At 42.2% G+C, this 24,743-nt stretch overlaps 1 protein-coding gene across 1 annotated transcript in view; it reads left to right on the forward strand.

Moving 5' to 3' along the window:
* The first annotated feature begins 243 nt into the window (after positions 1–243).
* The window catches only part of LOC109065943 (NACHT, LRR and PYD domains-containing protein 3-like), a 43,623-nt gene continuing 19,123 nt past the window's right edge, over positions 244–24,743 (forward strand). Inside the window, exons 1-5 of the mRNA XM_042722445.1 lie at positions 244–496; positions 568–702; positions 7,352–7,399; positions 8,839–10,624; positions 13,168–13,341. Of these exons, the coding sequence (XP_042578379.1) occupies positions 442–496; positions 568–702; positions 7,352–7,399; positions 8,839–10,624; positions 13,168–13,341 (2,198 nt within the window). The 5' untranslated portion in view covers positions 244–441. The remainder of the gene's footprint in view (positions 497–567; positions 703–7,351; positions 7,400–8,838; positions 10,625–13,167; positions 13,342–24,743) is intronic.

The following is a 24,743-nucleotide window of genomic DNA, read 5'->3' on the forward strand; positions in this document are numbered from 1 at the left end:
GATTATATGGCCATTGCTATCGAGCACAAAACACCAGAACAGATACACAAAAAAAAATCTTTCCCCAAAAATATATAAAAACCCAACAACAAATAAAACTCACAAAACTACACATTACACAAAACATCCACATTCACATATATTTTTCTACAATATTTATATTATTTTTAGTTTTGGCTGTTCTCTGCTGCAACTCAAGTTAAGCAAGCTATCCCTTTTTTTTTTACTGCAAACACACTACAATCTGTGTATCTGAATAATATTCAAACTAAATATTTAGTTTGATCTCAAGTAGTCAACATTTTCTAAAGGTTCAATATCTGCTTTCACTGAATATATGAAGAAATATCACCTTATTAAGTTTTTGAAAGTGGCTGAGAAAAGTAAACTTGTTCTAAACCTTTTTCTTCATGTCCAACAGCAGTGAGTCAGTAAAGGACAATGGCATCTGACACACTAGATGAGGTGGAAGAAGAAAAGATGAAAGTCAATGAAGGTAATAAAGGGAAAGATTAGAAATAATGTAAAAGTTATTTAAGAAATTTAATTAATCTCTTTCTATTCCAGACCAGAGCAGCAGTGCTCTCAATGGAGTCAGTGTTGACCTGAATGCTGAAACAGGAGCAACTGTAAATGCCCCTGTAGTCAGTGGAAACATCTCATCAGTAATCTTCAACTACAGTTTAAACCCTGCAGGAAATGGTACTTTAACTATGAATGTGCTTACTGTGAGACTGCCTTTTACTAATTAAGTTCACTGGTAGAGACACTTTCACTACATGACAGCTGTTATATCTTATCTGTTATATAACATGAATAATACGCTGAGACGAGTGCGGTGTCAACTCACTTCTAATTTACTTAGAACTCTGAAGTCTTTTTCTTCATTTATAACATAACATATACACGGGAGTGATCTTGAGTGCCTCCTAGTGTGCTGAAACATTGTGCATACATCACATTTCCCTCCCCACTTAGTGTTGTTGTAATCATTTCAGTAACAATGTTACATACACTTAACATAGACAAAGATGAATCTCTTTATTTTCCTTTTCCATGTCCACATATATATAAACACTAGAATCTTAAACAATAGAATTGTGTGCTTATTCTTTAAATTAAACTCAGCACCATGACTGTTAACATGCAAACAATGGAACTGGTTTATACCATCAAGGTAAGCCTTATGGGTTAAACCGTACTGGAGGCTTTATGGTATGTTCAGGATAGCGCTTAGTCTCTTTGTGTGGAGTGTGTAGCACCACCTCATTGTCCCTAGTGGCTGAATTTTCCGATTGTGCTAATCCTGTTGGAATTTGATACAGACTAGGACGTGATGTGTCTCCTGAGATCGGATATTCACACAAATCTGTCAGATTCCCCTCAGGGATTTCGATGGTCTCTGGAACAATCTCATCTCCATAGTCGCAATCATCCTGGTGTGCCAAAATCTGATCAACATGATGCCTCCAGTGAACTGAAAGTTCCACATCGACAGTGTATGATACTGGGCCAGTCTTTGCTGACACCACGCCAGGTATCCACTTCTTTCCTCGCCGATAATCACAAACTAATACCTTGTCACCCACTGCAAATGTTCTTTCTTTCGCATGAACTTGACGTCACTGGCACAGTTTGCCATGAGCTTTTTCGACCACAGAGGCCACACTGGGCTTCAGCAGATCAAAGCAAGATCACAATCTACAATGTAGAAACAACATAGCAGGTGACTCCTTTGTGGTGCCGTGCGGGGTGTTTCGGTATGCCAGTAGAAAGGTGTCCAACCTTTGTTGAATGGAAGTTGATCCTTTTGAACAACATAAAGCCCACTTTACTGTCTGAACCATGTGCTCCGCCAAGCCATTCCTAGCTTGGTGAAAAGGTGCAGAACATGTGTGTGTCACTCCATTGGCCTTGAGAAATGTCTGGAACTCCTCGGAGGTAAACTGAGGTCCGTTATCACTAACCAGCACTTCTGGGAGTCCATAACGACTGAACAGTTTCCTCAGAACCTGAATGGACTTAGCAGATGTAGTTGAATACATCACACATACCTCGGGCCACTTAGAGTGAGCATCTACTACCACCAGATACATGTGTCCTTCAAATGGACCTGCGAAGTCCACGTGTATGTGTTGCCATGGTGACTCTGGCCATTTCCACGAGTGTAAGGGTGAGGGTCCTGGAGCTCTTTGTGTCTGCTGGCATGTCTGACAGGTTTTCACCAACTGTTCAACTTGAATGTCAATTCCAGGCCACCATACATAACTACGTGCAACCACCTTCATCCCTACAACACCTAGATGTCCAGTATGTAGTTCTGCCGGTACCCTGGATCTCAGCTTAGGAGGAAAGACCACCCTCCAACCCCACATGAGGCAACCTTGCTGCATAGTCAGTTCATCCTTCCTGGACACATATGGGGCAAGCACATTATTTGCATCCGTGAGATTAGGAAAACGCCCAGTTGCCACCATCTCCATTACTTGTGACAGAATGGTATCAGCCCTTGTCTCTTTACAGATGTCTGTACACAGTATTGGTAGAGCTTCCAACTGTTTTACTTAAAGTAATTCCACCGTGTCCAACTTAACTTGATGTGCGACTGGCAGTGGTGATCGCGATAACCTATCCGCACTGCAGTGGTGTGCACCGTCTCTGTACTGTATATCGTAATCATATGCTGCCAACAACAAAGCCCAGCGCTGGATGGAATGGATGGATGGACTGAAGATGGTTGTCAACGGACGGTGATCTGTAAACGTCCGCCAGTACAGATATTGGTAAAATATCCGTACTCCAAAAATAGTACCAAGTGCCTCTCTTTTAATTTAGCATAATTTTGCTCTGCATAACTCAGTGTTCTTGAGGCAAAGGCAATTGGTTTTTCCTGTCCGTCCGGGAGGATGTGCGAGATGACAGCGCCAACACTATATGGTGATGCGTCACAGGCCAGTCTGATAGGTAACTGTGGGTTGTGGTGTGTCAACACACTCTGTGACAGTAACAAGTTTTTTTCCTTATCAAATACATCTTCACACTCCTGAGACCACAGCCACTGTTTTCCTTTGCACAGTAGAGCATTGAGCGGGGCTAACACTGATGCCAGATTAGGGATAAATCGGCTGTAATAATTTAAAAGTTATGGTTTAAATACATCGTGTATACACTCACTAAACAAAGAGTGGCAGCTTTTTTAGTGGTAATGAACACTCTTTGCAAGCTTTCTAGTCTATGATCCATTTAAAATGTAGAACTTTGTTTTTCAGCCACACACGTTGCAAAGTTTCGGGAATCACATCTGCATATTTATGTGGGATTCACTCTCGAAGTAGCAGTGATTGACACAATGATGACCAAAGCAATAGACGGGAGAAAATATGTGAAAATGGGCATTAAGACTATAACTTTAATTAACTATATTTAATTTATAGATCTAATACAGATGTAAACTGCTGTTTTTTCTGTCAATGCTCCAGTGAAAAATACCACAAACCATACCATAAATAAATCCATGTAAGATTTTATATGGTCACATTATGTAATTTTATATATATAAATGTTTAATGTTTTTAAACATTTATATATTACATCATTTTAATACCTAAATGTTTCAGAAGACTATATAGGGTACATGTGATATTTAAATCAGAAATCAAAGGATTGCTTTGTTGCGTTTATATGTTATATTAAAAAAAATTTATGTCGATTTCCTGAACCTGTTCTGCACATTGTAAAGACGTCCAAGAAAATCCTTAGCCCGACGGTCAAATTTTGAACCTCATATCGACGTCCAAGGGACGTCGTAGTTTGACGTCCAGATATGAACCGGATTTGCACGTCGAGTAGACGTCCAGATATGGTCCAGACCGACCGACGCAATTTAGACTTGATCTGCACGTCGTATAGACATCTCATGTTTGTTGGGTAGAGCACCCTCGCTAATTTTAGAAGCACCCTCAGTGATTATTTCTGGAACCTGGTTAATACTCTTTTATTGCAAAACTATATACAAAAACAACAAAATACAAATGCACTTAATAAAACAATTGAATAAATGCATATTTATAAGTTAAGCACTTAACTAAAATAAGTAGGCTATTAATAAATAAATAACTAGTGAAGGCTGACTATAATCAGCTTGCTTCCATTTAATGAGATAAGCCTACTCCTCATCTGAATTAGAAAAAAAGCGCTTCTACGCTTCAGTGACGCAAGAACGTTTGAGCATACACGTAATCTCTGAGCAAAAGCAGAGCCAATTCATAAAAGAACAATGTATATTTAAAAGCACACATCCAGTTTTGTGTGAGTGAAGGAAATCCACTTGCGAGTGGAGATTCGTGCTCGCGCATTACATGGATCACGTAACATTATGCGCTCTCGATATCTGTCAAATACCACGCTATAGAAACAGCCTAAAATTAAGTATAATGAGGAGAAGAAAGCGGTCCTAGGCAGCTACACATATGCCAGGATCCACCACTGCCAGATGCAGTTAGAAATTTACTAAAAACAAGTCTATCGCAAGACATCTGGTGGGGGGGGCACCTGGGGTGGCCAGCCAAATTTCAGGGGGGGCCGGTGCCACCCCTGGCCACCACGTAGACACGCCTCTGGTTCGAAGTACTCCAGTGAGTCTTTAAAGAACTCACACTTCTCATGCTGGACACACAGCCCAAATTCATCCAGATGACTAAGGACATTTTTGAGATGTTGCTCATCATCTGACACAGTTACTAGTATATCGTCTAGGTAGCAGTGCACCTTAGGGAGGTCTTGGTCCTTTGCCCTTTGGAAAATTGCAGGCGCCGATGCAATCCCAAAAGGTAACCGATTGTAACAGAACAGCCCCTTTGATGTGGTGATTGTGAGGCACTTACGTGAGCTTTCAGTCACGGGCACTTGTAGGTATGCATTTGAAAGATCTAATTAAGTGAAGTGCTGGCCCCCTTCTAATGATGCAAATAAATCCTCTATTCGTGGAATGAGGTAACGCTCCACACAAAAGGGCAGGATTCACTGTTACCTTAAAATCTCCACAAATCCTCACATCCCCGTTCCTTTTTACAACTGGCACAATCGGTGTGGCCCAATCACTGTATGTAACAGGGGAGATTAACCCCAGCTCCAATAGTCAATTTATCTCAGCCTCCACTTTTGGCTTCAAATCGTGGCTGAGACTGTGGCCTGAGTGACACTGTGGCTTCGATACCTTTTAACAAGCCCAGTCCTTTCCTGAAAACATTTTTGTGTTTTGATAGAATGAAGAAAGTGATCAACTTTGTTTACAGTATCTATATCCATGTGATGCAACTATACAGTCACTGCAAATTTTTTGATAATGGTTTGGTGGGTCATGGCCTTAACATACAAAGCACCAATGCATTCACTGCAACCGTTTCTATAGCTTCTGTACTGAGTTTACAGATTAAGGCATTAAAAATATAGTAAATATGTTTGGATGATGATTAATTCTGATTTGAACGCTTAATTAATTTAATGGAAAATATATTAATTTCAACAATAATTTAATTACATTATAATTAAACAATTTAGAAGTGATAATGCTAAAAAGTTATTTCGGATTTTGCTCCCCCACCCATTCTTTAATTTACTTAACCCATCTTTTATAACAGAGGATTTGAATCTGGAGAAATTCTTGAAAACTCTCAAAACCAACATGAAGAAAGCAGAACATATTTTTGAGGGTGAAGAGGAAAATGAAGTAGATCTCAAGGCTGTTAACACAGAACTTTTCATCACAGAGGGAGATATGAAAGATGTCTATCAGGAACATGAGATTCAGAAGACTGTTTATGCTTTCAACAACAAAAAAAAACAAAAGACTGTGGCCTGAGTGACACTGTGGCTTTGATACCTTTTAACAAGCCCAGTCCTTTCCTGAAAACATTTTTGTGTTTTGATAGCACTGTCTCAAGTGCATCCTTTTTCAGACTCTTAATTTCACACCAGTTCAACCTGATTTTCTTGAGCCACTCTCTGCCGAATAGAGGTGGGGCGCTTCCTTCCACAACATAAAGTGGTAATTTAGCTTTTTGTTTGTTCATTTTCACTGAACTTCGATGACCCCTACTGGAGACACCACTTCTCCTTTATATGTTTTCAAGATCACATCGGTTGAGCACAGCGGTTTATGAGCTAATTGTGCATTGTGAAGTTCTCTTGAAATTAGAGAGACAGCCGCTCCTGTGTCTAATTCCATTTCCATAATATCTCCTTCTACCTTTGGTTTAAGAGGAATGTGTGACAATTCCTCCTTTTTAGTCATCACATGCAGTGCAAGGTCTGTATCTGTTGTGTCGTCACTAGATGAGACTGATGCACTTTCTTTTTCTGCTGGAAATTTTTCACCCTCTTTGACTTGGCTTTATTACATTCAGTCATGTGTTTCCCCAATTCTATTTCAAATACACTCCATTCTATTTAAAGCAAATTACATCCACTTTCAAAGAGCTACTTAACTGTTGAGATTCCCTCACAGCCGTTTCCATAGACACCGCAATCTCCACTGCCTTTTGAAACATGAGAGCTGCTTCCGTCAATAGCCACTTCTGTACAGACTCCATTTTCAGCCCACACACAAAGCAATCACGCAGCGCATCTTGCAAATGCGTCCCAAATTTGCAGTATTCACTCAGCTTTTTCAGAATTGCGACATACTGTGCTACTGTCTCTGTTTCATGCTTACTGCGGTTATGGAACCTAAATCTTTCTGCAATAACGATTGGTTTTGGTGAGAAATGGTCTTTCAAAACAGTCACAATGTCATCATATGACTTCGCACCTGGCTTATCTGGGGCGATTAAGCTCCGCAGTAGTCCATATGTAGATGAACCCATTACACTAAGCAACACCGCAACTCGTTTCTCATCTGCAATGTCGTTTGCAGAAACAAATTGTTCAAACCTTTCTATGTAGGTAGCCCACTGTTCAGCTGACTCATCAAAGGCATCCATCTGACCAATAAACAGAGCCATTTCTTCAGGTCTTGTTCTACGAGTTCACTACATACATCCAATCAAATAATGCAGTTGCCAGACAAATCAGGCATTCGAAAAAACAATCCTCATCGCCAATATGTTATATCTTATCTGTTATATAACAATAATATGCTGAGACGAGTGAGGTGTCAACTCACTTCTAATTTACTTAGAATTCTGAAGTCTTTTTCTTCATTGATAACATAACATACACATGGTAGTGATCTTGAGCGCCTCCTAGTGCGCTGAAACATTAAGTGCATACATCACAACAACCTTTTCTTTAGTTTGTTTGTGCATTTTGTCTTTTTTAATTTTTACTTGTCTCCTTTTTTCTCTCCTCACAGAGCCGCAAAAATCCTCAGAGTCAGCAGGGAAACGCACAGAAAATCAAGGTTTTTATTGTCCAATTATATCCTCTTAAGGCTAATAACAGATGCATAAGTCAGGTTTTGTAAGATCAGTGTTACACCGTTGGTGTCTGTTGGTTTAATCTGTTGATTGTCATCATATTTCTGAACTACCCTTTGAAAAAAAAAATTATTTAAGCCATGTCCACACTCTTCATCAGGCAGTCAATAAGATAGATCACTCTGATTAGCTGTTCAGCTTAAAGGGATAGTTCACCCAAAAATGAAAATTCTTTCATCAATTACTCACCCTCATGTTGTTCCAAACCCATAAGATCTTCATTCATCTTTAAGATATTTTAAGGTAGTTTTGATGAAATCTGAGGGCTTTCTGACCCTTCTTTAGACAGCAAGGGAACTACCATGGTCAAGACACAGAAAAGTACCAAGATGATCAACGTTGATTTTCAACGACAAGATGTTCACATGCTAGCATCATGTTACTGTCATGAATGCGCGTCTGTAAGGTATGCAGTAGAGATGAAATGTGGAATAAAGTCGTCATTTTTGTTTTCTTTGTGCAAAATAGTATTCTCGTAGCTTCGTAACATTACAGTTGAACCACAGATGTCACTTTGTCGATCATCTTGGTACTTTTCTGTGCCTTGACCGTGGTAGTTCCCTTACTGTCTAAAGAAGGGTCAGAAAGCCCTCAGATTTCATCAAAACTACCTTAAAATATCTTAAAGATGAATGAAGATCTTATGGGTTTGGAACAACATGAGGGTGAGTAATTGATGAAAGAAATTTCATTTTTGGGTGAACTATCCCTTTAAGCGAACCAGTGCTCAAGGACAAAAAGGACAGTGATGAAAGTGCTAATGAAAAGTCAAGAAAAGTCAAGATGGAACACACAAATGGCTATTTTAATTTAATGTCATATTACCTGAACATTCCAATACAACGACAATATTTTTATATTTTTATATTGACAATATTTTTATAATGGTATGGCCATCTAGAATGAAGAAAGTGATCAACTTTGTTTACAGTTTGTATATCCACAGTTTCAGTTTCCCTTTATAAATGACAAATATAGACTACTACCACCTGCTGATATAGACAGTTATTTTCTCTTATGCACACATGCATCCAATTAGCTGTAGTCTTTACAGTGTTTAAGCGCAAATGTTTTTTTTTTTTTTTAGCACAGATGCATGTGATGCAACTATACAGTCACTGCAAATTCTATAGCTTCTGTGCTGAGTTTACAGATTAAGGCATTAAAAATGCAGTAAATATGTTTGGATGATGATTAATTCTGATTTGACTGCTTAATTAATTTAATGGAAAATAAATTAAATTCAACAATAATTTAATTACGTTAAAATTAATTATTTAGAAGTGATCATGCTAAAAAAAATGATATCTGATTTTGCTCCCCCACCCATTCTTTAATTTACTTAACCCATCTTTTATAACAGAGGATTTGAATCTGAAGAAATTCTTGAAAACTCTCAAAACCAACATGAAGAAGAAAGCAGAACGCATTTTTGAGGGTGAAGAGGAAAATGAAGTAGATCTCAAGGCTGTTTACACAGAACTTTTCATCACAGAGGGAGATATGAAAGATGTCTATCAGGAACATGAGATTCTGAAGACTGGTTATGCTTTCAAGAACAAAAAAACAAAAGACAAACAAATCAAATGTAATGATATATTTAAGGAATTGAGGAAAAACTTTGATAAAAAGACTGTGCTGACTAAGGGCATTGCTGGCATTGGAAAAACTGTGTCTGTGCACAAATTCATCCTGGACTGGGCAGAAGGAAAAGCCAATCAGGATATAGACTGTGTTTTCCTGCTTCCATTCCGAGAGATTAACATGATGAAAGATGAAGAGGTCAGTCTCCATGAGTTTCTGCTGGAATTTTATCCTGAACTGAAGGATCAGGAAAAATCAAAGTTATATACGTATTGTAATTTAGCATTTATATTTGATGGACTCGATGAGAGTCGCCTGCCTTTGAATTTTAAAAGTAGATCACTGAACACTGTTGAGAAAAGATCATCTGTAGATGTGCTGTTTACAAGTCTGGTGAAAGGCAAGCTGCTTCCATCAGCTCTTGTCTGGGTGACATCACGCCCAGCAGCAGCCAATCAGATCCATCCACGCTATGTAGGTTTGTTCACAGAGGTGCGAGGATTTACTGATGAACAGAAGGAGGAGTACTTCAGAAGGAGAATCAAAGATGAGACTCAGGCCTCCAAAATCATCTCACACATTAAGACATCTCATAGTCTCTACATAATGTGCCACATTCCTGTGTTCTGCTGGATCACGGCCACAGTACTTCAGAATATTCTCATCAAAAATAATGCAGAGAACATCAGCATTACACTTACTGAAATGTACATTCACTTCCTGCTGATACAGATGAAAATGAAGAGCCAGAAATATGATGAACAAGAAGAAAGGCAACGTATAAAGCTCTTATATTATAACAGAGAAATGATTTTAAAATTAGCCAAACTGGCCTTTGAACAGCTGAAGAAGGAAAACATTGTATTTTATGAGGAAGATCTGAAAGAATGTGGTATTGAGGTGAATGTAGCCACTGAGTTCACAGGAATGATTGCTGAGATCTTTAAGAAGGAAGATGGACTTCATGAGACAAAGGTTTTCTGCTTTGTGCATCTGAGTGTTCAAGAGTTCCTCGCAGCAGTGCATGTGTTTCTCTGCTACCTGAAGAAGAATGTGCAAGAGCTCCAGTTTTTCTTTGATAATCCCAAAGAAAATATCAAATTGCTGGAGCTACTACAGACGGCTGTTGACAAAGCCACAGTGAGTCAGAGAGGACATCTAGACCTGTTTCTGCGGTTTCTACTGGGTATTACACTGGAATCCAGCCAAAGCCTGCTCAAAGGCCTGTTAACACACACTGAAGACACCACAGAGAGCATCACACAAATAATTGAACACATAAAAAAATTACAAGATGGGTACCCATTATCAGATGAGGCTGCAGTCAAGCTATTTTACTGCTTACTTGAGCTCAAGGATCATTCATTATATGAGGAAATCAAGAAGTACCTCAGTTCAGATGCACTTCCAAGAGGAGAACTCTCATCTTCAATGTGCACAGTGCTGACCTATGTACTGTTAATGTCAGAGAACGTGCTGGATGAATTCAACCCAAAGAGGTTCACGTCATCACGTGCAAACTACATGAGACTCATTCCAGCTGTGAGATGCTGCAGAAAAGCTATGTGAGTAATTTCACTAATGTTTCATCAAAATTTTATTCTACATCACCAAACAACTGAATGTCAAATTCATACAATGTGAAATATCTTGCTGTCCTGATTATGAATGCTGCAATCTGTTAAAAAGGCAGTGTTGCAATAGGCAGTGTTTTCGGTTATACCGGTGTTAAGCCGCAACACCGGTTACATCATTTGCCCACCCCCCACCATCGTTTTGATTTTTTTATAGTAACAAAAGTCATTTAGCCTAGTTCAGCAAGAGGACAGACACTTTTAATAACTAAACACTCAATGCAGCATGCCGAACCGTGCGTGAACGACAGTGCATCACGGAGCAGGAGTCAGACTTTATTTATCATGTGAGGAAAGTGAGTTGAGCTGACCTACAAGAGTGAGGTGAGAAAGACAAGACGATGGCAGAATATTGTTTAGAAAGGAAATGCAAAGGCACCTGTTTGGCAATATTTTAGATTTTGAAAAGCCTATTGACTGGACGTTTTTTTAAACATTCATTTCTTATTTATTTGGTTCCACAGTGTTTGCTGATTTTCAGGTTTACATACATATTTAAACTTTGTGTAGAAGTTATTCGTTAATTTATTAGGCATACAGGTGCTGGTCCTATAATTAGAATATCATCAAAAAGTTGATTTATTTCACTAATTCCATTCAAAAAGTGAAACTTGTATATTATATTCATTCATTACACATAGACTGATATATTTCAAATGTTTATATCTTTTAATTTTGATGATTATAACTGACAACTAAGGCAAAATCCCAAATTCAGTATCTCAGAAAATTAGAATATTACTTAAGACCAATACAAAGAAAGGATTTTTAGAAATCTTGGCCAAAAAAGTATGAACATGAAAAGTATGAGCATGTACAGCACTCAATACTTAGTTGGGGCTCCTTTTGCCTGAATTACAGCAGCAATGGGGCGTGGCATGGAGTCGATCAGTCTGTGGCACACAGGTTGCTCTGATAGTGGCCTTCAGCTCTTCTGCATTCTTGGGTCTGGCACATCGCATCTTCCTCTTCACAATACCCCATAGATTTTCTATGGGGTTAAGGTCAGGTGAGTTTGCTGGCCAATTAAGAACAGGGATACCATGCTCCTTAAACCAGGTACTGGTAGCTTTGGCACTGTGTGCAGGTGCCAAGTCCTGTTGGAAAATTAAATCTGCATCTCCATAAAGTTGGTCAGCAACAGGAAGCATGAAGTGCTCTAAAACTTCCTGGTATACGGCTGCGTTGACCTTGGACCTCAGAAAACACAGTGGACCATCACCAGCAGATGACATGGCACCCCAAACCATCACTGACTGTGGAAACTTTACACTGGACCTCAAGCAACATGGATTGTGTGCCTCTCCTCTCTTCATCCACACTCTGGGACCCTGATTTCCAAAGGAAATGCAAAATTTACTTTCATCAGAGAACATAACTTTGGACCACTCAGCAGCAGTTCAGTCCTTTTTAAAGCGAGACGCTTGTGACGGTGTCTGTTGTTCAAGAGTGGCTTGGCACAAGGAAAGCGACAGCTGAAACCCATGTCTTGCATATGTCTGTGCGTAGTGGTTCTTGAAATTCTGACTCCAGCTGCAGTCCACTCTTTGTGAATCTCCCCCACATTTTTGAATGGATTTTGTTTCACAATCCTCTCCAGGGTGCAGTTATCCCTATTGCTTGTACACTTTTTTCTACCACATCTTTTCCTTCCCTTCGCCTCTCTATTAATGTGCTTGGACACAGAGCTCTGTGAACAGCCAGCCTCTTTTGCAGTGACCTTTTGTGTCTTGCCCTCCTTGTGCAAGGTGTCAATGGTCGTCTTTTGGACAACTGTTAAGTCAGCAGTCTTCCCCATGAATGTGTAGCCTACAGAACTAGACTGAGAGACCATTTAAAGGCCTTTGCAGGTGTTTTGAGTTAATTAGCTGATTAGAGTGTGGCACCAGGTGTCATCAATATTGAACCTTTTCACAATATTCTAATTTTCTGAGATACTGAATTTGGGATTTTCCTTAGTTGTCAGTTATAATCATCAAAATTAAAAGAAATAAACATTTGAAATATATCAGTCTGTATGTAATGATTGAATATAATATACAAGTTTCACTTTTTGAATGGAATTAGTGAAATCAACTTTTTGATGATATTCTAATTATATGACCAGCACCTGTATATAATGTATTTTTATACGTTTTGTTAATGAAAGTTCTATAAGTTTGACGTTGTTGTTGCTTGAATTGAATCAATGTCGAATTGCCACTAATTTGAAAGTGAAAATAAAATGCGCATGGTGCTTTTACAAGCCACTTGAAAGTGAATAAAAGAAGGAAATTAAACAAACAAACACCCCCCCACCCCAACGGTGATTCCGGTATTACCATTGTTGTCACACGTCAATTAACCGGTGGGAGAATTACCTCACCGCCACAACCCTACTATTAATGTAGAAAATAATGGGCATCAGAAAATAATCATTCTCTAACTAGTATCTAGTAACTATTATCTGACTAGTAAACATTCTGTTTTGGCAGATTTGTCGGCTGTGGTCTTGATGAATCATGCTGTGCAACTTTATCTTCGGCTCTACAATCCTCAAACTCTCATCTGACAAAGTTAGACCTGAGTAACAACTACCTGAAGGATCCAGGAGTGAAACTGCTCTCTGATGGACTGAAGAGTTCACACTGCCAACTGATCATACTAAGGTTTGATTTTCACATTTACTAAATCTGTCACCGTGTGGTGTGGGAGAGAAGTACGTAAACGAGAAAGACGATGATACAAAGTCTTTAATAATCCACATAGGGGTAATCCATAGGGAGAAGGCAGAAACACACGTACACATCGATGAGACCAGACAACCAAACACTGAACTGAATGTAACTTATAAGGCGAACTGAATGTAACTTATAAGGCAAACATTAATGAGGGTAATGACAAGACACACCTGCACATAATGACACAATAAGCAATGGTGGCCGATGACTCCAGGGGGCCGACTGATGGCGGCGGAGCAGGTGGAGGAGGAGCCCGAGAGCCCATGAGCTAGGGTGACACCGAGGATCCAGAGGGCCAAGGCAGAGCAGATGGCGCCAGCAACCGAGAGACAAGGGAGCCCGGTGGAGCTGGTGGATTGACGGGCCATGGTGGAGAGGAGGGAGCTAGCAGCCATGGTGGAGCCACTGGGTCAAAGGGCCGAGGCGGAGTCCGGGACTCAGAGGTTGGAGGCGGAGACAAGGGATCCTCCAGCCACGACGCCAATGGAGAGTGGCAGACCCGCGGTGAATCCAGCGCACAGATGGTGGGATAAGGGTTAGCAAAGGGGCTGACAGGTGACAGCAGAGGTGATGGAGAACCAGAGATGACAGGAGAAGGCAGGAGAGGGAGGTGGGTGGGAAATCTAGACAGACATCTAGATCCTGGTAGACAGATCATTCAGAGTTAACAGAGAGTTCATATGAAGGCATATTTATCTAGATTAATTAGATCCTCATTACTGTCCACAGAACGCTGCTCACCCTCAGCCATGGTGCAGTGGGCGGAGCTTCCCTCGGCGCTCTCTCTGTCCATGACACTCTACACCGTGGTGAGCTCTGTTGCCATCTCTCGCACCTGGTCTGACAAGGCGGCCTGGCTCCACGACGATTCTTAGCTCTGTCGCCATCCATGGCAATGGCTCGTCGGTCTAGGCAGGCTCTGGCTCTCCGTCAGCGGTGGGCTCATGCTTCAGCGGGGAGATGGTGGGCTGGGCTCTGGGTCCGGAGTGGGGCTGGTGTCCACAAAGGCGGTGTCCACTCCACAAAGGCGGCAAAGTTCCCCCGAGGACCATTTCCAGACAACCGCGCTCTGCACATGTTGTTCAGGCTGGTTTTGTAGAAAGTGCAGAAGCAGTTGTCCGGGTAGTGGGTATAGTTGGCGATTTCCACTAATAGTTTCATCTGATCCTCGAGGCAAAGGCTCCTCTGCTCCAGCAGGAGGAGGAAGACGGCAGGATCATCCATAACATAAAACAAAAACTGACAAAAAGGAAAAAACAAAATGCGGGGAAACACGCCGCTTTACTTTTTCGTGGTCCGGTTTTCTGTCACGGTGTGGTGTGGGAGAGAAGCAGGTATACGAGGAAGATGATGAAACAAAGTCTTTAATAATCCACATAGGGGTAATCCATAGGGAGAAGGCTGAAATAAATAAATAAATTTACATTTACATTACATTTAATCATTTAGCAGACGCTTTTATCCAAAGTGACTTACAAATGAGAACAGTAGAAACAATCAGATCAACGAGAACAACAACGGTATACAAGTGCTATGACAAGTCTCAGTTAGTCTAGTACAGAACACGTAGCCAGGTTTTTTTTTTGTTTTTTTTTTTTTTTTGGGGAATATGATAGAAAAGAAAAAAAAGGTAAGTACTAGTATTAGTTGGTTAAGTGCAGGCGAAAAAGATGAGTCTTTAGATGTTTTTTGAAAATGAGTAAAGACTCAGCTGTTTCGAATTGAGATCGGGAGGTCATTCCACCAGCTGGGAGCAGTCCAGGAAAAAGTCCGTGAGAGTGATTTTGAACCTCTTTGGGATGGCAACACAAGACATCGTTCACTTGCAGAGCGCATACTTCTGGAGGGTGCATAAGATTGAACTAGTGAGTTTAGGTAAGTTGGCGCCGTGCCAGTGGTCGTTTTGTAGGCAAGCATCAGTACCTTGAATTTGATGCGAGCGGCTACTGGTAGCCAGTGTAACCTGATGAGGAGAGGAGTAACATGGGCTGTTTTCGGCTCATTGAAGACAACCCTCGCTGCTGCATTCTGGATCAGTTGTAGAGGCTTGATAGCACATGCAGGAAGGCCCGCCAGGAGAGCATTGCAATAGTCCAGTCTGGAGAGAACAAGAGCTTGGACAAGAAGTTGGGTGGATTGCTCTGAAAAGGAAGGGTCTAATCTTCCTAATGTTGAATAAGGCAAATCTACAGGACCGGGTCGTTGTAGCAATATGGTCTGTGAAGCTTAACTGATGATCCATCACAACTCCTAGGTTTCTGGCTGTCCTGGAAGGAGTTATGGTTGACGAACCCAGCTGTATAGAGAAGTTGTGATGAAACGATGGGTTAGCTGGAACCACCAGCAGTTCAGTCTTAGTAAGGTTGAGCTGAAGGTGATGGTCATTCATACAGCTAGAAATGTCACTCAGACAGGCTGAAATGCGAGCAACTACCGTCGGGTCATCTGGTTGGAATGAGAAGTAGAGTTGAGTGTCATCAGCGTAGCAGTGATAGGAAAAGCCATGCTTCTGAATGACAGATCCTAATGACGTCATGTAGATGGAGAAGAGAAGCGGTCCAAGTACTGAGCCTTGAGGAACCCCAGTAGCAAGTTGTTGTGACTTAGAAACTTCACCCCTCCAAGACACCATGAAGGATCTATCAGACAGGTAGGAGTTAAGCCACTGGAGTGCGGTTCCAGAGATGCCCATCTTTCTGAGGGTGGATAGGAGAATCTGGTGATTAACAGTGTCAAAAGCAGCAGACAGGTCCAGCAAAATGAGTACTGAGGATTTTGAAGCTGCTCTTGCCAGTCGCAGGGCTTCAGTAACCGAGAGCAGGGCAGTCTCAGTTGAGTGGCCACTTTTGAAGCCAGATTGATTGCTGTCCAGGAGGTTGTTCTGTACAAGAAACATAGAGAGCTGGTTGAACACAGCTCGTTCGAGTGTCTTTGCAATGAATGGAAGAAGGGATACCGGTCTGTAGTTTTCTAGAAGTGCTTGATTTAGAGATGGTTTCTTCAGCAGTGGGCTTACCCGAGCCTGCTTAAATTCTGAGGGAAATGTTCCAGAGTGAAGAGAGGAGTTGATAATGTGAGTAAGTGAAGGTATGACTGAAGAAGAAATCGCTTGAAGGAGGTGAGTGGGGATCGGATCCAGTGGGCAAGTAGTAGGATGACTGGACAGGATAAGTTTGGAAACGTCCGTCTCTGAGAGTGGAGAGAAGGAGGAGAACGAGTGAGCATTAGTCGTTGTGAAGTTATCCTCAGTCTGCGGTGTGGAGAATTGGTCACTGATGGTTCTTGTCTTATTTGTGAAGAAAACTGCAAAGTCATCAGCTGTAAGAGTCGATTGAGGAGGAGATGGAGGCGGATTAAGAAGAGAAGAGAAGGTTTTGAAGAGTATCCGAGCGTCACAACAGTTGTTAATCTTGTCGTGGTAATATGATGTTTTAGCAGTGAAGACGTTTGCAGAGAAGGAGGAGAGGAGAGACTGATACACACTGAGGTCGGTAGAGTTTCTTGATTTAAGCCATTTCCTCTCTGCAGCCCTGAGTTTAGAGCGATGTTCACAGAGTACATCGGACAGCCAGGGGGCAGATGGGGTGGTGCGTGCTGTTCTAGACAACAGTGGGCAAAAGTTGTCCAAGCAAGAGGTCAGAGTGGAACAAAAAGTGTCCGTAGCACTGTTCGTGTCCAGAGCTGAAAACTGCGAGAGTGAAGGAAGTGAGGATGCAACCACAGAGGATAGGCGAGATGGAGAGAGTGAGCGTAGGTTCTGTCGAAAGGTGACCCGCGTTGGAGCGTGTGCCGCTTCAGGAGTAAGTGCTAGATTAGCAGTAATGAGGAAGTGGTCTGAGGTGTGGAGTAACTAAAGTGTTGTCCACTGAGCAACAGCGCGTGTAGATGAGGTCCAGTTGGTTGCCCGATTTGTGAGTCGCTGTAGTAGAGACTCGCTTGAGATCAAATGAGGCGAGCAGAGTGTTGAAGTCATGAGACGGTCATGTCCCCGCAATGAGAACATGAGTCATCCACGAACGAACGCGGGAGCTGGAGAGATGAATGCAGGAAGCTCTTCGACGAACCGCTGAACCGCGCCGTCACACCAACACCAACTGAAGACTCGCTTTGAGAAAACTGGTGAAACCAGCAGACTAGATGTGCTGAGCTCCGAAGCGAAAGCTTGAATGCGAGTAAATATATAGATGTTTCATAACTATAGCTAACAAATTTTAACACTATGTCAGTGATATTTTCTTCAGGACATAAGGGAGAACCTGATGAGAAACAGTCAACAGTACAAAAATCAGGGTTCCCTTTCAGTCAGTCAGTTCGATGTTACATCAGAATATACTGACGAATGGGGTCTTGCCCAAGAGTCCATTCACCTTCGAGTGGTAACAAAACGAGCCAATGTTATGCTGAGTACCTTGGTCTGCGGGATTTGCATCATGAGCAACTCGCATTCAAGCTTTCGCTTTGGAGCCAAGCACATCTTCTGCTGTTTCACCGGAGTGTTCTCAAATTGAGTCTTCAGTTGGTGTTGGTGCGACGGCGCGGTTCAGCAGTTTGTCAAAGAGCTTCCTGCCTTCTTCTCTCCAGCTCCCGCGTTCCCCTGAGCACTTCAGCACCTCTGAAAGAGCTTTTTCTAAAAGAGTATACGGGTTGTGTTTGCGTCTTTATAAAGATGTCATTCTTCCCATGTGTTTCTGGGTGTGGTCAATATATGGCTCCTCATGACGGCCACGATCACTGTGTCACGTGTCTGGGCTTTCAGCACGCTGAGACTGCGTTCGTGGATGACTCATGTTCTCATTGCGGGGACATGACCGTCTCAGCGATGAGATCAAGACTTGATTACCTTAAAAGGTATAGAGTCCCCTCTGCCACACCCTGTTCTAGCTCCTCTTTTTGTAAGAGGGCTACTTCGGCTGGTGGCCAGGATGATCTGAGCCAGCCTCCTTGGGCCACACCCCCCTCACAAACACCACAGCCGGTTGAGTTTCCGGATGAGCTTGCTGGACCCTCTCATCAGGATCCCAGCATCTCATTTGGGGCTCAGGAGGGTGTAGCATTTGGACCAATCAGACACACAACTGTTTGTTACATTTAACAAATAATCTCTAACGCCTCCTCATCTAACCAAAAGGTCTATGGACCCTTCCCCCAAAAGGAAACTATCACCTCAAAAAAGACAGAACAGGCCCCTGGTTCCATAGCAACCATAGGCACACTATCTGATAACACTAGGTTTACAACGCCCAGGAATGTGGCTAAGCAACTCTCAACTCAAGTCTCTAAAAACAGACACATAATGCACATAAAAAATTACTCTTCTCTAATTAATTCATAGAAAAACCTTTCTTTGAATTAACTCACATATACTTTAGGGCATCGTGTATGCTGTTACTGTTCTTGTATATTGTGTTTTGTGTATTTTATATGTTTTATACATGCTTATGATGGATCACTAGTTAATCTAACCTCATCTATATGATGTTTGGTATCTATGAGTTCGTATTTTCATGATCTAAATTAGAGTGTATATTATATGTTGATGTAACACATTAGTTTAATAAGAATCTTAAAGATTCTTCTCTTGAATCCCTCAATCTAATTTCATATGCAAGACACCATACTAGGAACAAAGAGTTGTAAAACTTCCCTCCAAAAGGTACCATTCCTCATTGGCTCACTCAAATCCTGAGGGTGTGACATCGTCCCCCTATATAGATCACTGATCACCAGATCAGGGCGGTTCTTTTAGATTCAGGAATTCCAGGAGAAGATGCTGAGCTAAGAGCATCTTCGCTGCCCCACTGTGGGTACGGCTGTAGTTCCTTTGACCCCGCTGGATCGGTTTCTGGGAGCCTGGCTAGAGCTCCCCAGCCCGTCCCGCTGGCTCATCTGAATGATCAGGCTCGGCTACGCGATTCAGTTCACCCGGCGTCCCCCAGGTTTCAGGGTGTTCGCGAAACGATGGTGGGCAAGGATGCTCCCATCATGGGTGCGGAGGTCGCAACCCTGCTGGCAAAGGGTGCGATAGAGCCGGTCCCTCCAGCCGACATGAAGTCCGGCTTCTACAGCCCCTACTTCATAGTACCACAAAAAAGCTCTTCACAGACTTCCTTTCAAGATGTTAACGCCCAAGCGCATTTTCAAATGCATTCGTCTGTTGGATTGGTTTGCAGCGATCGACCTGAAGGATGTGTACTTTCATGTCTCCATTCTTCCTCGACACAGACCTTTTCTTAAGTTTACTTTCGAGGGGCAGGCATATCAGTACAAAGTTCTCCCATTCAGATTGGCCCTGTCTCCCCGTGTCTTTACGAAAGTCACGGAGGGAGCTCTGGCTCCTCCTAGGGAATGAGGTGTCCGTGTCCTCAACTACCTCAACGAGTGGCTGATTCTAGCTCACTCTCAAGCATGGTTGTGCGAGCACAGGGATCTGGTGCTTAGACACCTCGTCTGTTTGGGTCTTCAGGTCAACTGGGAAAAGAGCAAACTCTCCCCTGTGCAGAGGATCTCTTTTCTCTGTATGGAAATAGACTTGGTCGCCGTGTTCACACAGTCAATTCGAAGGCAAGAGAGGCTCCTGGGGCATTTGGCATCCTCAGTGGCGGTCATACCACTTGGGTTGCTTCATATGAGACCACTTCAGCACTGGCTTCACAGCTGAGTCCCGAGATGGGCATGGCAATAGGGCACATTCCGGGTGATCATCACTCCAACCTGCTGCCGAACCTTCATCCCGTGATTGGACCTCTCATTTCTATGGACCGGTGTTGCCCTGGAACTAGTGTCCAGGCATGTTGTTGTGTCAACAGATGCTTCTGCCATGGGCAGGGATGCCATGTGCAATGGACATGCTGCATCAGGCTCCAGGACAGGACCCCGACTTCAGTGGCATGTCAATTGGCTCGAGTTGCTGGCAGAACAGCTAGCTCTGCACTGCTTCAAGGCCCTGCTGAGGAACAAGCACGTACTGGTCCATACGGACAACACTGCGACCGTAGCGTACATCAATCGTCAGGGCAGTTTACTCTCCCGTCGCATGTTGCAACTCGTTTGCCATCTTCTCTTGTGGAGTCAGAAGCATTTGAGGTTGCTTCTTGCCATTCACATCCCGGGCAGGCTCAATCATGCAGTGTTAATTTTGGCAGGCGTTTTTGATTTAGTCTTAGTCTTAGTCTTGAGACGAAAATGCTTAATAGTCTTAGTCACATTTTAGTCATTTGAGTCTTTCATAGTTTTAGTCTAGTTTTAGTCGACGAAAAGTCATTGCATTTTAGTCAACTTTTAGTCACTACTTTTAGTCAATAGTTTTAGCCAAACTGTAGTTTACCAGAATTTATTTTGGTAGCGATTTTATATGTAGTTTTCAAATTAAAATTATCATTAATTCTTCTCTCTTTAGACCAAATCAATTAAGCTTATGAGAAATTTGAATCAAGGACTGAATTTGGAAAATCTTGAATAAATTATGACAATTTTCATTTTTGGGTGAACTTTCTCTTTAAGTGAAAAAGGAGCAACTTATAAAAATAGTATAAAGCACAATAAGACAAATACAATAGAGATACAAATTAAACTCATTTTTCAGATACTGTAGGTTTTACTTAACATGTATACATTTATTTAACATCTTTTGTTGGTTAACATTAATGACAGATAGGTATTTAATTTGGAATGCTGTCCTTTTAAGACGGAAGGCATGCATGAAATACTGACACACGTTCAGTTTTCACCCACCTGTTCACGTTCACTTAATCCATAACCTACTGTATTTACATGAGATACTCTACACGATAAACATTTGGACTGCTGTGTGTGTATTTGAGCACTGAGAACTGATTGCGCGCTGTATATGAGAACTGAGGAAGTGGAGCGTGCGCGCGCACGACAGAGAGAACACTTCTATCAGCGTGATTTCGCTTATCCCGCCTTCACTAACTTTAAGTTAATCGACAACGAATTGTGACTCCCGGGAAAAACGGGACGTCTGGTTACCTTATCCATACCCCTTCGGGTGCCGAGGCCATTGTTTCAGATCGCTAGTTCGCGTTTTTGTAGTCTATCCATCCACTGCGGCTGCTATACGGACTAGATATTCAAACGCCCCTTATCCGATCGCAATCCAATGACAGGGACGCACATTTTTTGAAAGACAAAAGCCTATAGGATGCATTTTGAATGTCTGGTAGTCCTCAAATAACATTATAGTCCAGTCTCATCTAGTTAACGAAAACGCGGCATACATTTCGTCATAATTTCGTCATCAGATATTATTTTTAGCTCGTCAATGTCTCGTCTTCGTCACAGAAAAAATGTTCGTTAACGAATATTTTTCGTCGTCGTCTTCGTTAACGAAATTAACACTGCAATCATGCAGCCGACGAGCTTTCACATCAGCAGTCTCACGCCGGGGAATGGAGACTCCACCCCCAGTTGGTTCAGCTGATTTGGGAATGCTTTGGAGACGCTCAGGTAGACCTGTTTGCCTCTCCAGAGAATTCCCACAGCCAGTTGTTTTGCTCCCTGACCGAGGGTACCCTCGGCACGGACACACTGGTTTACAGCTGGAAGCTGGGCCTGCGCAAGTATGCATTTCCCCCAGTGAGCCTTCTTGCACAGATCTTGTGCAAGATCAGGGATGATGAGGAGCAGGTCCTTTTGGTTGCGCCTTATTGGCCTGGCCAGACCTGGTTCTCTGAACTCGTACTCCTCACAACAGCTCCTCCCTGGCCAATTCCTCTGAGGAAGGACCTTCTTTCTCAGCAACGGGACACCCTCTGGTACCCGCGTCCCGATCTTTGGAACCTACGTGTGTGGGTTCTGGATGGGTCACGGAAGATTTAGGTACCTTGCCACTTTAGCTGGTAGCTACCATCACTTCAGCTAGGGCCTCGTCTACCAGACACGCCTATGCGCTGAAGTGGAACCTCTTCGTCGCTTGGTGCTCTTCACATCGTGAAGACCCCTGGAGATGCCCGATCGGGTCAGTGCTTTCCTTTCTTCAGGAAGGGTTGGAACGAAGGCTGTCTCCTTCCACCCTGAAGGTCTATGTGGCCGCCATTGCGGCTCACCATGACCCTGTTGACGGTAAGTCTCTTGGGAAGCATGATCTGGTCATCAGGTTCCTGAGAGGGACCAGGAGGCTCAATCCGCCTTGTCCTCATCAAGTTCCCTCTTGGGACCTAGCAGTGGTTCTATCCGCACTGCAGAGGGCTCCCTTCGAACCCTTGCTCTCAGTAGAGTTAAAGTTTTATTATTGAAAACTGTGCTCCTGACGGCTTTGGCTTCCGTTAAGAGGGTCAGGGACCTGCAGGCATTTTCAGTCAACGAAGCATGCTTGGAATTCGGGCACTGTTGATGTCCAGCACTTGTGTACATGCCCTATCAGTCAGCTTGTGTTGGACTAGGTGCCTCCATGTGTTGTGATTCGCCTTTTTTGGGCAATCCCACGTGTGTATTCCACAGTAAGTCTTTCAGTAGCATGTGTCTTTCCCTTGGCAAGCCACCTTCCCATCTCTGGCATTGAAACATTCCACTCTGCGGACTAGGTACTTCAGAGATTCATGTGTATCACCGGTATGCGGTTGGTATATGCCCTTGTAAGTACTTCTATGAACAGGCAGCCTGCTAGCATATGTCCAACTGGAATATGCTACCCAGTGCATTCTGTGTTTGGTATAGGTCCTCACTCATGCTGGCCTCATGACAGGGTGCTATCACTTACACGGGTCACTGGAAGACAGCCATTGTGGCGTTTTGTAAGTGACCCCATTCGTCACACTAATCTGACGTTACGTTGAAAGTGCCCGACTGAAAGGGAAAGTCTATATTACGTATGTAACCCTCGTTCCCTGAAGCAGGGAACGGAGATATTATGTCCCTTTGCCACAGTCGCTGTTCCGGTGAATGGCCGGGTCACATGGCTCGGCTCCTCAGCAAAGACTTGAATGTGAGTTGTTCACACTGCTCCTTGTATACCCACATGGTGGGGTGGAGCTCGCGATACAAATCCCACAGACCAAGGTACTCAGCGTACCTCGTTTTGTTACCACTCGAAGGTAATTGGGCTCTCGGGCGAGACCCCATTTGTCAGTCTATTCTTACGTAACGCCTCCGTTCCCTCCTTCAGGTAACGAGGGTTACATACCTAACCTAGACGTTCCCATAAGTCCTGAAATACCTGGATTTTTGTAATGCAGTTTTCCAGTTATGGCAAAGAAATACCTAAATGTCTTGTTTTCATTAAATTATTATTTTGAACAGGTTGTTTCATTGAACTGTCATATTAACAATTATTCAAATGTGTTCCATTTAGTTGTTGCATTTTATTAAAATATGACAGATTCAGAGTGTTGATAACTTAAGAATCACTGTGACCAGATCATTCAGTAAAAAAATGGTTATTGAAAAGTTACTGAAATACAGCTATAAAACAGAAATCATTTTTCATAAGACTTTTAAATACTGCATTTTGTAGACTAGAGGTTTTGCTATAAAATGGTGTTTAAAATTATTTGTAATTTTAATTATTAGAATTACACTCCTTTATAATTTTTTTTTTAATTTAATTTAGATGTAGTTTTTGTTGGACAATTCTTGTATTAAAAAGGTTATATGCCAGTGTTAATGTATTTCATATCTGGGGAAAATACATTATGGGCCTGGAATCAAGCTGTAATGTTACTGTCAGGGAAACTTGAGGAGACTTGAGTTTTTGTTTGTTTGTAGTGTACTTAAAACATAGCACATTAATAATAAGAGTTACAGGCACAATTTTAGGGTACATTTGAACATAGGGATTTTAATTATCACAAACATTGCACCATTCTTGGAAAAAGTTCCTGTTTGATGTCATATGTCTATTGTTTACAAGATTTTGCCCATGTGCTAATAGTCAGTGATGCAGCTCCCCTTCACCATGGTATATAGGCTGATAGGAAGGCCTAGAGTACATTGAGTTACCAACTAAAGGCACTGTTTGGAGCTGTTTTTGTTGTGTGTGTGTGGTGTTGAGTCATGTGGTGGGTTTCATGGAGATGGAATGTATTGGAATGGAATGATTTACACGAATGAAAGAATGTGAAAAGCTGACTAAATCTCCTATGACAACTTGTAGTGTTATCATCGAGACTAAGAAAAGAACAGAAAGCTGCAGACAACAGGTAAATGCCTTTATCACAGTTTCTTCATGTTCGTGGAGTAACATAGCTTATTAAAATGCCAGGTACCCAGTGTTTCATATGCATTTGGCCTATCAGCGTACACCTGGTACTTGGAGTCACTGGTAGTTCCTATACAACTATTTTAAACCCTACTCTGAAGTAGGAACTAAATTA

This window comes from Cyprinus carpio, chromosome B4, assembly GCF_018340385.1.
Source record: "Cyprinus carpio isolate SPL01 chromosome B4, ASM1834038v1, whole genome shotgun sequence".
Classification (NCBI taxonomy): domain Eukaryota; kingdom Metazoa; phylum Chordata; class Actinopteri; order Cypriniformes; family Cyprinidae; genus Cyprinus; species Cyprinus carpio.